The sequence below is a fragment of the Spermophilus citellus genome (genome assembly GCF_964194105.1).
Source record: "Spermophilus citellus genome assembly, chromosome: 6".
NCBI lineage: Eukaryota > Metazoa > Chordata > Mammalia > Rodentia > Sciuridae > Spermophilus > Spermophilus citellus.
The window spans coordinates 20,018,173-20,034,770 of NC_138187.1; the positions used below are offsets into that span (position 1 = coordinate 20,018,173).

General features: G+C 63.2%; 1 protein-coding gene across 2 annotated transcripts in view; it reads right to left on the minus strand.

Moving 5' to 3' along the window:
* Nucleotides 1-1,663: 1,663 nt before the first annotated feature.
* The window catches only part of GSG1L (GSG1 like), a 173,520-nt gene continuing 158,585 nt past the window's right edge, over nt 1,664-16,598 (minus strand). For both annotated transcript variants that reach the window (XM_081300077.1, XM_081300076.1), the window contains 2 exons: nt 9,501-9,571; nt 1,664-1,907 (listed from right to left, as the gene is read on the minus strand). In XM_081300077.1, coding sequence (XP_081156203.1) covers nt 1,810-1,907; nt 9,501-9,571 — 169 coding nt within the window. In that variant the 3' untranslated portion in view covers nt 1,664-1,809. The remainder of the gene's footprint in view (nt 1,908-9,500; nt 9,572-16,598) is intronic.

Sequence of the window (16,598 nt, forward strand, 5' to 3'; positions counted from 1 at the left end):
TGGGGACAACCAGTGAGGGACGGAGGGTGGGTGGGATGGGTGGGTGATGGACGGGTGGACAGGTGGACGGGTGGGTGGATGGTGGGTGGGTGATGGACAGATGGACGGGTGGACAGGCGGGTGGGTGGATGGTGGGTGGGTGATGGACAGATGGACGGGTGGACAGGCGGGTGGGTGGATGGTGGGTGGGTGATGGACAGATGGACGGGTGGACAGGCGGGTGGGTGGATGGTGGGTGGGTGATGGACAGATGGACGGGTGGACAGGCGGGTGGGTGGATGGTGGGTGGGTGATGGACAGATGGACGGGTGGACAGGCGGGTGGGTGGATGGTGGGTGGGTGATGGACAGATGGACGGGTGGACAGGCGGGTGGGTGGATGGTGGGTGGGTGATGGACAGATGGACAGATGGACGGGTGGGTGGGTGGTGGGTGGGTGATGGACAGATGGACAGGTGGACAGGCGGGTGGGTGGGTGGTGGGTGGGTGATGGACAGATGGACGGGTGGACAGGTGGACGGGTGGGTGGATGGTGGGTGGGTGATGGACAGATGGACAGATGGACAGGTGGACAGGCGGGTGGGTGGGTGGTGGGTGGGTGATGGACAGATGGACGGGTGGACAGGCGGGTGGGTGGATGGTGGGTGGGTGATGGACAGATGGACAGGTGGACAGGTGGACAGGCGGGTGGGTGGATGGTGGGTGGGTGATGGACAGATGGACAGGTGGACAGGCGGGTGGGTGGGTGGTGGGTGGGTGATGGACAGATGGACAGGTGGACAGGCGGGTGGGTGGGTGGTGGGTGGGTGATGGACAGATGGACAGATGGACAGGCGGGTGGTGGAGGAGTCCTGGTGGTGGATGAGGGAGAGTGGACACTGTGTTCTCTTGAGCAGAAACCTCTCGACAGCCCTGGGGGCCCTTGGGGATGGAGCCTGGAGTCTGGAGCCCTGGTCTGACTCAGCTCGGCCGTTGGCGGGCTCTGGAGTCCTCGGCAGGTGGCTTCGTCTCTGTGACCCCCCACGGTCATTCTGAGGACAGGGATCCGCTTCGCCGGCGTCTGCGCCTGGGGTTTCAGAGAGAGGTGGCCCCAGGTGAAGGGTCCCTCGGGCCAGGGCTGTGACATCGCTGGGCTCTCAGGGGGAGCGGGCTTCGCCTTCCGGCTCAGGGCCACCTCTGTCCCCACCTGGAGCCCTCGGCGGCCCTCCGGCCCATCCCTCCCGCCTGCCCCAGGCTCCCGCGTCCCTCTGCCGGGCCCTGGCCCAGTGCACTTGGCTCAGTCCAGGCTCCTTGAGGTGACACTGACCCTCGGTGGGGCAATGACAGGACAGCCATCGCCCAGAGAGCAACTGGCCGCCACACTCCACAAGAAGTCAGGTTCAACAAGCATTTATTGAGCTCCTGCTGTGTGCCTGTTGGGTGGCCCTCCGTGGTGCCAGCCGCTGCCCTGTCCTTCAGGACCCCACGTCCCTACAGGGCTCTGCCCCTCTGGGCACCTCCTCAGCTTCCTGGCTGTTGTGGGAGTCAGCACTCAGTGGCCAGTGTCCTGGGTCTCTCCGGGCCGTGCCCAGCGGGGCGCTGCGTGCGGTGGTGGCAGGAGTCCAGAGCTGGCGTCCCCTCTGTGTGGCCAGCAGCCCCCGGGGCCACCCTGGCGCGACTTGGGGCCCGAGCCCCGGGTGGTGGCAGGACAGGCCTGGCGTCCCCTCACGGCCACCGAATCCACACAGACCGGGTTCCAGGCCCCAGACCAGGCTCTCGTGGGAGGGGTGGTGCCGGCGACGGCGGGCGTCTGGGGCTGGGCCGGGCTCGGTCACACCCAGTGTCCCAGGACCCAACACTGGCGGTTCAGCTCGGGCGCCTCCTGTGCTGCGCTCCGGGGCCAGGAGTCCCCCAGGTGCGGCTGGTGTCCTGCGAGAGAAAGGGCGGTCAGCGCTGGGCGCCCACTCCCAGGCCTCCCGCCCCGGCTACCGCGGCCCAGTCCCCACGGCCACCCATGGGCTCGCCAGCCGGGACGCACACTGGCCATCCCCTGCCGCCATCACCCAAGGACCAGAAACGCACCTGCCCCGACCTGGCTCTCCCCACAGGTCACCCGCAGTCCCCGGTCCACGCCTGCCACCCACGACGCAGCCACTGGCACCCACCACCCACCCAAGACCACACACCCGACCCCTTCCCCACACAACACCCTCGAGCCACCCTGTCCTTGCCCCCGACTCACGGGCATAGCCCCAGGATTCCACTCTGATGTCCACCACGTGCCCACAGGTCTCCTGCCCGATGCTCACCCTCCTCAGGCTGCCGGCTCCCTCCTGCCTTTCCCACCCCCTGTCCACCCCCCTGTCCACCCCCGTCCACCCCAGCCCAGCCATCATGCCCATCTCTCCACTTCCCGTCCACCCTCCTCCCTGCTCCCCGTGGGACAGTGATTGTGGGCGGCCATGCCCAAGCTGATGCTGACCAGTGACCATGTGCCCAGGCAGCAGTGGCCTGACCCCCACTCAGTGGCTTCCGGCTCCTAAAGGCCTGGGCAGGAGGAGGAGTGGGGAGGCCCGGCCTCCGTCCAGTAGGTCCACTCTGAAGTCCATAGAGGCGACCTCCATCCCCCAGTCCCTCTGGCGCCCCAGGCCACGCCCCGCTGGGACCCCCCCCCCCGCGTCCTCACACCTCCTGGCCAGCGGAACCCCAAGACCCGCCCGTTTTGCCCCTGCAGAGGGCCTAACCTGACATGTGTCCTCCACCATCTCAGGACACCCTGAGGGCCCTGCCCTGTCCCCTGCGCCCCGTGACTCTGAGCCCCAGGGAGCAATGACAGACCCGTGGGGAGGGGCAGAGATGGCACAGGGGGAGGCACAGGGAGGGGGAGCGTGGTGGGCCCTTCCTGAGCCCCGAGTCCCCAGCTGACCCGCGGGGTGACGTCCACCGTCTTACACCAGGGAGGGCGGAGGCCCGGCTGCCTGCAGGCTCACGGCCACCCGGCGGCTGGACTGGCCTCTTCCTGATGGTGACCTGCGCCTCTGGAGGGCTGGTCCAGGTCCCATTCCCTACCTGGGCTCCGAGGCTCGTCCACTCCCACTTTTGAACTTTACGGGGGGACGGGCTCCTCTGGGAAACCCACGACAGGGACAGGAGCTCAGGTCGCGGAGGGCTCTTCCCAGTCGCGAAGGGGGGACGGAGGTGAGGACAGAGGGCTGTGTCCGTGGAGGGGCGCGGGCCTCGCTCTGGCTGACCCCCCCCCCCCCGTTTTTAACACCCGCTAACGTCGCTGTCCTGCGAGTGGGTCTCTGTGTTCTTAGGCAGCGGGAGACATTCGCCCACACTCTGGAGCCGTTGGGCCTCGGGGGAAATAAACTGTTTGTTTTGGCCTCAGCTACTGGAACGGCCTTTGGAACAGAAGTGCTGGCTGCCAAGAGGAAGGTGTTTGGATTTTTTTTTTTTTTTAATTGAGAAGCAAATATTTGGTGCATGGAAAGGTTTGGTTGTTTTTCTCAACGAGTGTTGAGAGCGATGGGAGCTGCTCTTACAGTCGCCATCGACAACCACAGAGTTCACTGAGGAAGCCATCTTGGGCGGGTGGGTGCTGGGGATTGGACCCAGAGGTTCTTTGCCTCCGAGCCACAGCCCAGTCCTTCCTATTCTGATTTTGAGACACGGTGTCACTAATTAAGGTCTGGCTCCGTTGCTGAGGCTGGCCTCGAACTTGGGATCCTCCTGCCTCAGCCTCCTGAGTTGCTGGGATGACAGCCGTGCGCCACGCGCCTGGTGGTCACATACGTTGTCAGGAAAAAGAGAAGCCCAGGGCCCTGTGCGTCCTTGAGTCACAATGGGACGCTCTGTCCCTGGGTCTGGAGACCAGGTCACTGAGCACCAGGGCTCCCCTCCTCTTCTCTAGCCTCCAGGAAGAGGCCCAGGGCCCAGAGCCATTGACAGAGCGTGTCCCCCACAGGGCACCAGGACCCCACCCACTGCCCTCCTCACCCCTTTTGGTTTGGAGCCTGCGCTGTGGACTGGGGATCCCGACTCAAAACAGCCTCTGGGCCACAGTGAACCATGGGTGACAGGGCCGAGGCGGCTGCTCTTCCCTAGCCAGTGTCACCACAGGCAGGGGACAGCTCTTCCAAAACGTCAGAGACACTGAAAATGTGGATTTCAAAATAAGAGCCCCTGGCCTTTAAACGACAGCAATTGGGACTTTTAAACATTCCGGCCACCGAGAGCGCCGCACCCCTCAGGCACACTCAGCCCACGGAGGCCACTTCATGACCTCTGGTTTGTCCCTTAGACTCTGTCCCGTGTCCTCGATCCCAGTGCTTGCCACTTTGTGTTGTAAGAGCCAGTTTCATGTGGCTCTCTCTGTCACCCAGGGACGGGATGTCTGTGGGCAGGGACAGGGTCGACCTCTCCCTGCAGCCCCCTGGCCTGGGCCAGAGCACACCCTGGGCTGAGGTGGGGGAGGAGGGGCGTGGGAGGCTGAGCTCGTGGGGTCCCTGTGGCCTTCCTGGTCTGAGGTGATGGGATCCTCCCACCCACGGGGTAACTCAGAGGGTTCAACAGTCCCCGCTCCACCACTGACAAGTGATGTAAATTTTTTAAGCTGTGTGGCTTTTGACAAGCAGCTCCACCTCTCTGAGCCTGCAAATGCATGTGAGGTACAAAGGCCCAGCCGGCCTCCCACGGGGAGCCCCTCCCCACACGACCTCAGATACTGATGGACAGGAAAATGACCCTGGGATCGGGCTGGGCCCTGGCCTCTGGACACAGAAGGGGAAACAGGCTCCTAGATAAGAAGAGGTTCTCCAAGTCCCAGCCTCCTCCCAAGGCTGGTGGAGGCACTGTGTTCTGAAGTCCCTGGGAGCCGCCCCACCCAGGCTCAGCAGAGTCCAGAAGGGCAGCAGTGTCCCCAGGGGGTGAACTCTCTTTCCTTCCAACCCAGATACCCAGACACGGCCCTCTCTTCAGCTGGCCGAGAGCCCCTCTGGCATCCGACCGGGGGCTTCCCAGCCCTGCACAGGGTGGACGTGGGTCTGTGAGCATCCACGTGGGAGGGCAGGTCGGGTCTTCTGGTCTACCCTGGGGCAGGTCACCACCCCTCCCCCTCGTCTGTCTTCTGGGGACCCCTTGTTTCTGGGCCCTTGGTCTCTTTTTCAAATTTGGGATCAGGTGGAGCGTTCCTGCCACCTCCCCTGAGAGTCACCGATGACTGGCGTTCCTCCATGTTGGGCACTGGGTCTCAGGGCCAAGTGACACACTGTCTGTCCTCTGGGTGCTCAGGTGGCATGAAGGGGACGGACACACACCTGCAGCTCCTACTAAGGCCGGGAGCCCGTCGATGTGCCCATGAGCGTCAGCTCCTCGGACCTTGTAAAACCCAGGTCAGCGGAGGCCCCATTTTACGGACGAGGAAACCGAGGCCCAGAGAGGTCCCGTCACCAGCCCAAGATCTCACCGTGGGGATCTGAGTCCAGGCAGACTCCTCCGAAGGTTGGGCTCGGACTCACGATAACATTCACAGACACAAGAGCCGGGGACCGGGACGCGTGGAGAAGGACACCCCCTCTTCAGGGGCTGGAGGGGGCCGGCAGCCATTCCCGGGCTTCTGAGCTGGACTTGCAAAGCGAGCCCCTGCCGCCACCCCTGACCCACTAGTAGGTTCTGTTTTCTGCCTGGTGAGCGAGGCCGGGCCACCCGGGCACAGGGAGCAGGGTGCCAGGTGGACTCCTGGCAGCCTGCGGGGGTCTCAGGAGGTGCGGGGAGCCCAGCAATGCCGGGTGAGGGACGGCCGGGTGAGGGACAGGCCCCCGGGGCACAGGAGCCGGGCTGAAGGGCTACAGCTGCAAAGGCTCCTGGGAGCCCAGCAGACCCCCAGGGTCCCAGGGTCTCCACCTCCTCTCACCTGACGCGGGACCCTGGTCCCTCCCAACAGAGGACTTCCCGGGGGACTCTACCCCTTAACCACTGCCCCGCGTGCGCTTAGCAACAGGACGGCTGGGGTGCCCCTGCCCCGGACAAACAGGGGCCTCCCGAAGGAGGCAGGGTCCCATGGGCTGGTGACCCAGGGCCAGCGGCTCTGCTTCTGGGAACCAAGTGCCTTCACTGTCAGACGGAAACGCTGCGCAGCACTCAGACCTCCTGGCTGCAGAGGGACCGGGGCTGGCGCAGGGCCGAGTGCATGGACCAGGGGCCTCGGCATCCTTGGTGCCACGCAGACCCCAGGTCCCGGCCCAGAGCTGACCGGGGTCCTCCCAGGGTGGGGCCAGCTGTCCGTCAAGCCCTCTAACGAGTCCCCCCGCCCCGCCCCGCCCCGTGGGACTCTGATGCTAACGGTGGCTTGAGTCTCTTGGCCCCAGCGCTGGGGTCTCCGACGTCTTCAAGTTGTGCGCCCACCCGAGCTGCCAGCACACTGGCCTTGATATTTATCTCAGAAGCACCGTCTGCTTCCGTTTTAATAAAGGAGGCCACACGAGGGGCTCGGCTGGATTTGCTTTTGATCTAATAAAAATGCCAAGTTGCTCGGGGACCAGGGAAGAAGTCTTCCTTGAAATTCCCTCTGCTATTTTGAGGGCAGCTGTGGCTGAGACCCGTCTAGACAGAGCTCCCAGAAGCCACCTCTGTGCCCGCCGAGTGACAGCCTCTCGCTGAGCCGGGCCTCCCAGACACATCTGGAAAAATCAGAGGCTCGTCTCTGGCATTGAACTTGACAGTCACAATCAGCTGCAAAACCCAGCCGCCCCCGGAACGGAAGATGCAGACACCTGGCCCTTACGGCAGTGTCTCCTCATCAAATGTCACGTCTGATGTGCTCGTGAGCTAGCTGGTGGCACCGGGAAGCCCCAAAGGCGGGTTTCAAAGGCAAAATCTTTCCTCAGGAATAAAAAAAAAAAAAAAAATTTAAAAAGGTGGCAGAATCCAGAATCCATATCACAGAAACCCAAGGGGGGAAGGTGGGAGGGCATTTGGGGACAGAGAAGATAACCCAAAGCTTATGTAACCGTTTATGTCAAGGACGGTGCCTTCCACAGGAAGTGGCCTTTCAGCTGATGGTAAAGATGAGACAGTGTGAGCCATGCAAAGGGTTAGAGGGAGAGCATCTAGGGCAGAGAGGACAGGAAGTGCATGTTCCGGCTTTTGGCTGAGCAGCAGGACACAGAGGAGCTGGGAGGAGGTGAGGTCGGGGCTGTGAGCAGGGGCAGCCTCAGGCCAAGGACGGCTGGAAAATCTAGACACCGAGAGAGCCCAGCAGTGTCGCCTGGCCTCTTGTGCTGGGTCCTCCACCTCCATAAGAGGACCTGGGCTGGAGCTGCCGTCAGATGAGCGGGCGGAGGTGCCGAGCACCGCCCAGCGCACCAGGCGTGTTTAGTGACATGGCTCTGAGCAGTTTCACCATCAAGTCCAGGGGTCAGCACTAAGCCATGGACCAGCCCCCAGTAAGGGTCCTCACTGCCACCCACGGCTGTCCACAGCCTCGCCCCGAGCTGCGTGGGCGCCGCCCTCCGCGTTGACTTCATGGCAGCGACGGCCACGCAGCCGTGGCGGGGTCTCTCTGCCCACTGCAGACCTGGGGCCTCACCAGCGTCCAGGAGCCTGTCCTGCCTCCGTGTCCCCAGGACACAGAGACGCCTCTCTGATAAACGGATGACCCCACAAGGCAGCCCTGTTAGGGTGACTGGTCTGTCCCCTGCCGTGTGACATGGGGTCTGCAGCCCTCCCTGGGAGAGGCCACCTGACGGAGGCACACGGGGCACCTCAGAAGCCAGGCTTGGGACCTCCCGGGGCAGCCAGTGGCCCTCTGCCTCCCCCTGTGCCTCTGGCTCCTGGGGGACGGGACCCCCACGCTGGACGCCGCCCCGTCGCCCACGCTGCACACCCACCGCCCGAGGCCCCCGCTCTCCCGGGCTCCGCATGTCACCAACGCCCTGACCACACCGGCGGAGTCCTGGGCAGGCCCTGGGCTCAGGCTCCCCTGCCCCTGCGGGCCTCAGGCTGAGCTGGCCAGCCCTGAGCCAGGAGTGTCAGCGGTCACACGCCTGGCCGTCCCAGTGGCCCCTTGGTGACCCCAAGGAGCTCCTGCCACAGCTGGGGTGGCTCCACGCCTGTGCCCTGTGCCCTGTGCCCCGCTCCCTCCGGTGCCCTCCCAGGTGGCTTCCTCTGCTCTGGGGTCTGTGGTGGCCCCGTCTCAGGGGCTTTGCTGCCAGGGGACCCCAGGCCAACACCGTTGGAAACTACCAGCAAAGCGCTCCTCGGTCACCCCTTCCCTCTCCACTGCCACCTCAGGCCACCGCCAGGTCCCCCAGGATCGACGGCAACAACACAGATGCCTGGCCAGGGTCCTCGACCTGGCCCTCTCCCCAGTGGACGCTCCTCTCCGTCTCCCCAGGAGAAGGGCCGCCTGGTCACTCCATCCCCTGGCTCCCTCCGGCCCCTTCTCCCACGAAGCCCCCAGCCCGGATCAGACACCTGGCACGATGCTGGGAGGGAGGCCCCATGTCCAGTCAGGGCCACCCCTGGCCCCAGGCATGTTTTGGCCACTTCCTGGGGCCAGTGCGTCCCCTGTCTACTCCTCCTTCCGGCTGCTCAGGCGGCAGGTGGTGGCCAGGTGCAGAGTGTGGGAGCTGCCTGTCTCTCCAGGACCCCCCTGGACTCGGGCCACCCTGGGTCAACCCTGGCTTTCTTGGTTTGGATCCCCAGAAGCAGGGGAGAAGACGTCAGGGGCAGGTGACACATACCAGGAAACCGGGCAGCACGTGACGTGGCCCGGGGAGGCTAGGGACAGGAGGGCTGTTCAGCCGGAGGGCCAGACTCCTCCTTCTGCAGACACCCCAGGCCTCGGGGCCCACCCAATGGTGAGGGATGGGCACGTCCAGCCTGCAGAGTGTGAGGTGGGGAAGCCCCCAAGTCAGGGACCTGTACAGATGGGACTCACGGGGGCACCCTCAGAGATCTAAGGCTATGGGCAGGGCACTGACTAGCCGAGCTGTGTGGCCTTGAGCGAATTACCCCACCTCTCTGGTCTTACAGTCCGTATCTGCTGAGTGGCACTGGTTTTCCTAACAGATGCCCCAATTCTTCTTCTGGGGTCCCCCCACAGGGAAGCACACAAAGCCCATGCACTGTGACCTTTAAGAGCATTCCGGTGCAGGCAGACCCGTCCACGTCACCTCCCTAACCTGGCCACGCTCCCCAGGACTGTGCACCCCACCCCATGGCCACGCCAGGCCTGGGAGAGCTGTGATGTGCCACCTGCCCTGGTGACACTCGGCTCCCCGCCTCCTTTCTTAGCATCCCAACTCCACTGGGGGGCAGGGACACAGGCACTGTGCAGAAATGGCCTGACACCCTGGACGCCAGGTGCACTGTCCCCATGGGCCTGTCACCCTGGACACCAGCCGCAGTGTCCCCCTCTGTACCACGGTCCCGGGAGCAGCAGGCCCCAGGGCAGCCAGCCCGGCTCGTTCCAGGGCTCCTGGTCCTCAGGCAGCAGGTGCCTGTGCAGGAGGTACTTACGGGCGGGGTACCTCTCATGGTGACAGTCCAAGCGGAAGTCCTCCTCCTCGCTCCCGTCCCCCTTCTCCATCCTGGAAAGAGGAGGAGGGAATAAGAGGCCGGGTCAGCGAGAGCAGGGGCGAAGCCGCAGCCCCCCTTTTGGAGAACATTCTGTAAGCACTGTCCCACCACCGCCCACGGCCCCTGCAGCCGTGTCCCTGCATTTTATTGAGGCACCTGGAGGGGCTGGAGGCAGGACGGGGTCCCCACCGTTCTTACAGATGGAGAGTCCCAACTGCACCCCAGTAACTGTGTGCACCACAATAGGCACATGACAAATAGCAGCATGTTACAGGAGACCGTGCTGTTTGCTGTCAAAACTCTACACCGAGGGGCACACCATAGCAGGGGACAGTGGCTCTGTACCGCTGTGTAATATTAACTAAGTTAAAACACTTCCCAGAGGAAGTTCCACTCTCGTGTCCCCACTCTCCCTCCTTCCTCTTCCTCTCTCTCCCCCCAGGCTGGGGGTGGAGCCCAGGCCCTGCGCTCACTGGGGGGACCCTCGACCCCCAGCCGCCCCTGCAGCTCAGGCTGCCCCCGTGGTCTCCTCCGGGCATCAAGGCTACTGAGGCCTCAGGGCCTCTTCAGGAGCGCAGCGCAGGGGCAGCCAGGAGCTGCGGCTGATGGTCAGCCTGGGAGCCCGGGAGTCACCTGCGCGTGACCTGCTCCAACCAGACCCTCCCCATCACGCAGGCAGTGGGCGTGGCCACCTCCGTCACTCCTCCTTAACCCCAATAGATACCCCCTCCTCGGGGTCCAGCCTGGACGTGCACCGTCCCCTGAAGGAGGAACGACCCCAGTCACCTCCGCGCCTCCCCTAGGAACGTCGGGGTCTCCCAGCAGCGCCCCTGCCCCTCTTCCCTGCCCACCTTTGCCTTTGACCTTGCAGCTGCCCAGACGACTCTCGCCTCCCGCCTCTCTCAGCGCACCCCGGCCCCTCCCTTCTCACCTCCCCTTCTCTCCACCGCTCCCTTCTTTTCTCTCCTGCCGGGAAGTCACCTCCCTTTCCACAGCAGAGCCCGGCTCTGTCTCCAGTCTCCCCTTCACCTCCTGCTGGAGGAGGTGCCAGGAATGCGAAGCAGGAGGGAAGCGCACACACCCTGGGCATGTGGTCCTCTGAGACCCTCGGCTCCCCTGGCTCCTTCTCCAGGACCTGCTCTGTGGGGAGGGACAGGCCTGCTCTACAGCCTCTGCCCTGGCCGGGAGGCGGCCTGCACACGAGGTAGAGAATGGTGGACTCCAAATCACAGCACACCAGCCGTCCACTCTGCCTACTCCCGCGGTTAGGGCCTGACTTTCCTGGGGACAGTAGGAACACGGTTCCTGCTCTGTGGCCCAGGTGGTCCAGATGGCAGAACGCCTTTGTTGATGCCATAGGAAAACAATTTCAGTTCGGTGGAAAGTGGATGTCCTCTATTTTCTATTTCATTTCTTTTTCTTGAAGTGGAAGCGTGCTTGTTATTTCCTGGTATTGCAAGCTTGGGGAAAAGCACTCCTACAGCCCAGGGAGAGCAGAGTCCTCCTCCCGTCAGGCTCCGGCGGGTGGGGCCAGCGCTGTGGCACTAGGACACTGTGGCGCTTGTCTTTGGAGAATTCATACCTTTGTTTTCACCCTCCAAACCTCAAACTCAACACTCTGCCGTGCGCCCTGTGTTCTGTTTACCCTGAGACTCCCACCAACTTGGGGATCTGCACGATAGGTCCCCCTCGTCTCCTCTCCCCGAAGCTGCAAATGAAAAAGTAATTGACGATTCAAAATCCCACTGGCATGGTGTGTGTGTGTGTGTGTGTGTGTGTGTGTGTGTGTGTCTCCAGGTGGTGCATCCCCGTTACCACCAGAGCTGCCCATCGTGAAGCTGCAGCTGGGTCAGACACTGGGCGGGAGGCTGGACCAGGGGACAGCTGCACCCTCACTGGGGGCCACCTGCGGGCCATGTCTGGCGCCCCTGGCCGTAGACAGCGCTTTCCCAGCCTCCGCTTCTCGGTCTCAACCTGAGCGCTCCAGGTCTCCATGTGGGCCTCCCCCTGGGTTCCGCCTGGAGCCTCGGCCCAGGAGGAGGGGCCCAGAGCCCAGGGGCTGATGCTCAGGAGGTCCCTTCCCTCCCTGGCCGTCCCAATCTGGCTGCCAAGAAGCCCCAAGTTCAGTGGTATCCAGCCACACACGGCATCTACGCGGCCAGGCCCGGGCGGGGCTGGGGGCCACGGGGTGACCCGGCGAGGCCCCTGATCTTGAGAATGGGCTGGTTTCACACTTGGCACCGTCATGGACGCGCGCATGGTCACGGCCAGGCACCCTGCATTGCTGGCGGCCAGGGTATTCAAGGCCTCGCACAAACCCAGGCCTCCCCCCTTCACTCCCACCACGAAAACCCAGGTCCCGCGTCTGCGGGGCTTGGTAGCCACCTGGTACTGGGCTGGGGCTTCCACCGGGCGGAGTGTCCAACCGCAGGGTTTCCTATGGGAACCCACAGGGGCCAAGGGGAGGCTTTGGCCACCAGGAGACCCTGGGCCCTGAGGAATGGAGAGCTGTGACTGAGCTCAGCTCTGTCAGCCACTGGCAGTGTCACTCTGGCTCACCTGGCCACTCCGAATCTGTTTTCTCTTCTTCCTCTCTTTTTGGTACTGTTGGTTTAGCCCAGGGGCACTTGACCTCTGAGCCACATCCCCAGTCCTTTTTAGTTTTTTATTTTGAGACAGTCTTGCTAAGTTACTTAGGAGAATTCATACATTTGTTTTCACCCTCACTAACTTGCTGAGGCTGGCCTCCAACTTGTGGTCCTCCTGCCTCAGCCTCCCGAGCTGCACCAGGCACCTGGCTTGAATCTCGGTTTTCTGATGTGCTCCCTGAGTGCTGGACATCACGTAATGACCACCAGTGCCACCAGCTGGTTGTGCAGAGGACAGAGACCCAGGGGACAGATGAAGGGCTCCACACATTACCTGCTAAACGACTTTTAAGCTGGCTCCTTCCCGACACCTTTTCAAATCAGGGAGAAAGATGGAGTTTGTCCGTCTCTAGGGTCTGACATGACGCTTGGCACAAAGTGCCTCAAGTAAAGCACCAAAGACGAAGTCTCCCCCAAACGGGGCACAGGATTAGAGCAAAAGCTAAGGGTGGTGTCAGGAGGCGAAGGAGCCCAGGAGAAGGTGACACTGGCGGTACCTGCTGGGACGCCAACAGCGCGTCCCGTTTACAGATGTGAAAACTGAGGCTCGGGTTCGTAGCTCACTGGAGTTTAGTGGTGCGCTGGCGACACCCAGCTCTCCGACAGAGACAGGAGCCCTGATTACCGGTGTTTCTGGGCTTCAGTGGGAGAAACGCTCCCTCCATGGGTGGCCTGCAGCTGTCCCCTTGATGTCCCTGGGCACAGGGCGGGGAGGTGGCTGGGGCTGGCTCTCTCCCTGCAGCTGGCTAGTGGCAGGGACGGGATTTGAACTCGGGTCTACGGGTCCTGGAGTGTGTTGCTTGGTGCCGTGGACTTCCCAGTAGCTCCCAGTAGGCCCGCCCTGGACACGCCCGTGACATGAAGTCCCGGTGGGGCTGAAGGTGGCTCATCCCTGGCTCTCAGAACCACAGCAGAGGTGCCATAGCTGGGGGGGGGGGTAGCTGGGGGGGGCAGACTGCCACGGCTGCTGTCCCCTGTCACCCACAGCAGCCTGGAACAGGGCTGAGGCCCAGCGTCTGGGGACATGGAGCAGGGGCCTCAGTGGGGACCCCACAGGGGGCAGCCCGGGACCCCACAGGGGGCCCCCCGAGGCTTTACCTCTGCTGCCCCAGTGGGGAGGCCCACAGCGCCTTGTCCCTGTGTGTCCCCACCACTGCCCGGCAACGGACCCATCTGAACCTCCTGGGAGCCAGGCTCCCTCTGTTTCCCAAGATTCCCACCTGCCAGGAAGCGCTGCTCTGTACTCTGTGCTCCCAAACCTCCTGTGATAACTGTCCAGGGCCCCCCCACCCCGTTAATTTCCAATCCACCTGGAATCAATTTGGGTGGGAGATTTGGGCTTCAGGAATTGAACCCAGAGATGCTCCACCCACGAGCTATACCCCTAGCCCTTTCACATTTTTGACACAGGGCCTCCCTAAATTGCCTGGACTGGCCTCTGACTTGTGATCCTCCTGCCTCAGCCTCCCGAGTAGCTGGGATTCCAAGTGTGCACCACCACACCCGGCTCTAATTCTTTTATGATAAATAAAAATGAGATGGAAAAGGTAACTACCCACACGTGCAAAAGGCAGACCGAGTGTCCCGGCTGAGTCAGCGTGCGAAGAACGTGTCCACCTGTCTGTCCGTTTCTGTCCCCACGCCCTGGAGGATGTTTGCCAGTGATCCAGGGACCGCACTTTGAGGAGCTCGGGTCTGCAGGGGCCTCCTCTGTCCTCTGGTTTCTGCTGGTCACATCCACCTCCTGACCCCCTGACGGGGCAGCACCCCCAGTGTCCTCCAGCCCAGGGCTTCCCAAAGTTCAAGGTGCCCAAAGATCACCCGAGGCTTCTGGGCCGCAGGCCTAGGGCAGGGCCGGGATTCTGTTCCAACAGGTGCCCAGGTGAGGCCTGGGCCGCTGGCCCCACGTCTCCTCCCACAGTCCCCGTTACACGGGGGCATCACCCACAGGACCGAGGTCTGGGCGGGAGACCTCCCAGAGACCCTCCCAGAGACTCCCTCCCAGAGACCCTCCTGCCCCCCCCCCCACTGGGAGGAGGCTGCGGAGACCCAGGAGCGCCCGCTCCTCCAGATGAACCTCCGCCGTCCCCTCACCGTCCCCCACCGTCCCTCCAGCGCTTCCCACAGAGGGACCCCTATGCCTCCACCTTCCTCAGGTCAGCGCTGGTCACAATCTAACGGTGCAGGTCACCTAGGGACCACCGTCTCCGGGGGCCGCCGGTGCACTCTGGGTGCCGCCCCCCTCTCAGGAAGGAAGCCGGGCCCCACAGGTCCCCGCCAGCAACCCAGGCCAGGTGCTGCCCAGATAACAGGCCAGCCGTGAAGCTGATGGACGAGGGGCTGGGACGGGGCCGCCCCCAAGGGTGCAGACCCAGGAAACAGTCACCGAGGACAAGGGACACGTTGATCTTGCAATGACCAGTTTGCAATGGAATGAAGAGGACTCGGGCAAGTAAGTGACCCGGGGTAGCAAACCAAGACGCCACAGAGCCCTCCAAAGGGCCACTCGGAGGTGGGGAATAAGTGGGTTTTAAAACGATTTGTTCCTTTGCCTTTTCCTGCGTGTGTGTGTGTGTGTGTGTGTGCATGTGTGTGTGTGTGTGTGTGTGTGTGTGTGAGATATCGCGGTGCATAGCATTTGGAGAAGAACAGAGAAGGACATAAAGTCGTGCCCAGCGTCCATGCTCTGGCCGATCTCTGTGGTGGTCTACAGTCTCTCCCCCCCCAGCACTACTGGGCTTAAAGAGATCTGTGCCCAGCGCAGTGGCCCACGCCTGGGATCCCAGCCACTCGGGAGGCTGAGGCAGGAGGATCGCAGGTTCACAGACAGCCTCAGCAACTCAGCGAGACCCTGTCTCTAAATAAAATATAAAAAAGGGCTGGGGGTGGGGCTCAGTGGTTAAGCCCCCTGGGCTCAAGCCCCAGCACCAGAGGGGGGGGGGAGACCCATAAATGCAAACGCCCTGATGATGGTGGCCGGGACATTGGGACCTGGAGACACGCACCCGCAGGATGGTGGTACCCACCCTCCAGCCCCAGCCCCTCTGACAACCTGAAAGGGCTCCCCCAGACACCAGGGTACCACCAACACCGTGAAGCCCCCTCCCCAGCCCAGACTGGACACCAGGAAGCAGTGGGGTGGGCAGTCACCAAGGGAGGTGGGGGACACCAGGGTGGTGACACTGCTCAACTTGACCATAGAACAGTGGGGGAAATGCTGGGGACAGCTCCAGCAGGAGAGGACAGGTCAGAGCCACCGAGACAGGAGGATGACCGGGCTGGGTGACTGCAGAGGCCCGGGGGTCGCTGGGTACAGGGGCGGGGTCTGGGGAACCCCGAGGCTGGAGAGTTCGACAAGGAGCTGGGCGTCTGTCCCGAAGGCCGTGAGAAAGGACTCCCGTGTCTGAGACAGGAGGAGGGTCAGAGCGACCCTGGCCATGAGCGTAGGAAGGACGTGGGTGGCGAGGACAAGGACGGAGACACAAGGGCCACGCAGGAGCTGCTGGGTTCAGAGTGGCGGGCAGGAGCAGGCAGAGGTGACCTGCAGTCGTCCCTCCTCTCTGTGGGCAGACAGTCCAGGACCCCCCACGGACGCCGGGGACCGTGGACAGGGAGAACCCTCTAGAAGGACCCCCTGATTTTTCCCAGGATCAATTTTAGTGTATAAACAAGACACAACGAGAGAGTCACGACGGGGCCACTCCCAGAACGGGACAGGGACAACAGGTTGCCACAAGCCGTCAGAAACCTGAGAATTGCTTATTTCTAGAATTTTCCTTCATCCTGTCCGACGCTGGTCGGCGGCGGGTCCCTGAAACTTTGCAAAGTGAGACCAGGGTTAAGGGGGACCGGGGTGACTGGGGAGAAGGCACCCTGTCCCCAGGGAAGGGTGTGGGGGTGAAGAAAGTGGCCCAGGGGGACATGCAGCCCCTGGCTCCTGCAGACTGGCGGACCACTTAGAGGTGGAGATGAGGTGGTGGCAGGGGGTCAGTGCCAGGAATGGGCTGTCCACCTGAGGTGACCTTGAGAGGGCAGCTGGAGGTGGCCCTGGGTGCCATGTGGACCCCTGGGCCCTGTGGCCACTGGGACTGAGGCTGGAGGGGGACATGGGCTGGCCCCTCCCTGGGGGAGGCCAAGCCGGGCAGCTGCGAGGAGGAAGAGGAGGACGCCGGGGAACCACAGGGCAGCCCGTGCACAGACCCGGGAGGGGGCCGTGGGGCCCCGGGAAGAGCCATCGGAGGCTGTGTGTCACTGCTGAGAGCTGTTTGGTGGCGCCAGGGGGTGGACGCCAGATTGGAGCGTGTGGCGTGGTGAGTGGGAGGTGAGGACGGGGAGACAAGCCTTCAAAGTCCCACAGGCCTGGGAGCTGGCGGGCAGGCGGGGCCACGTG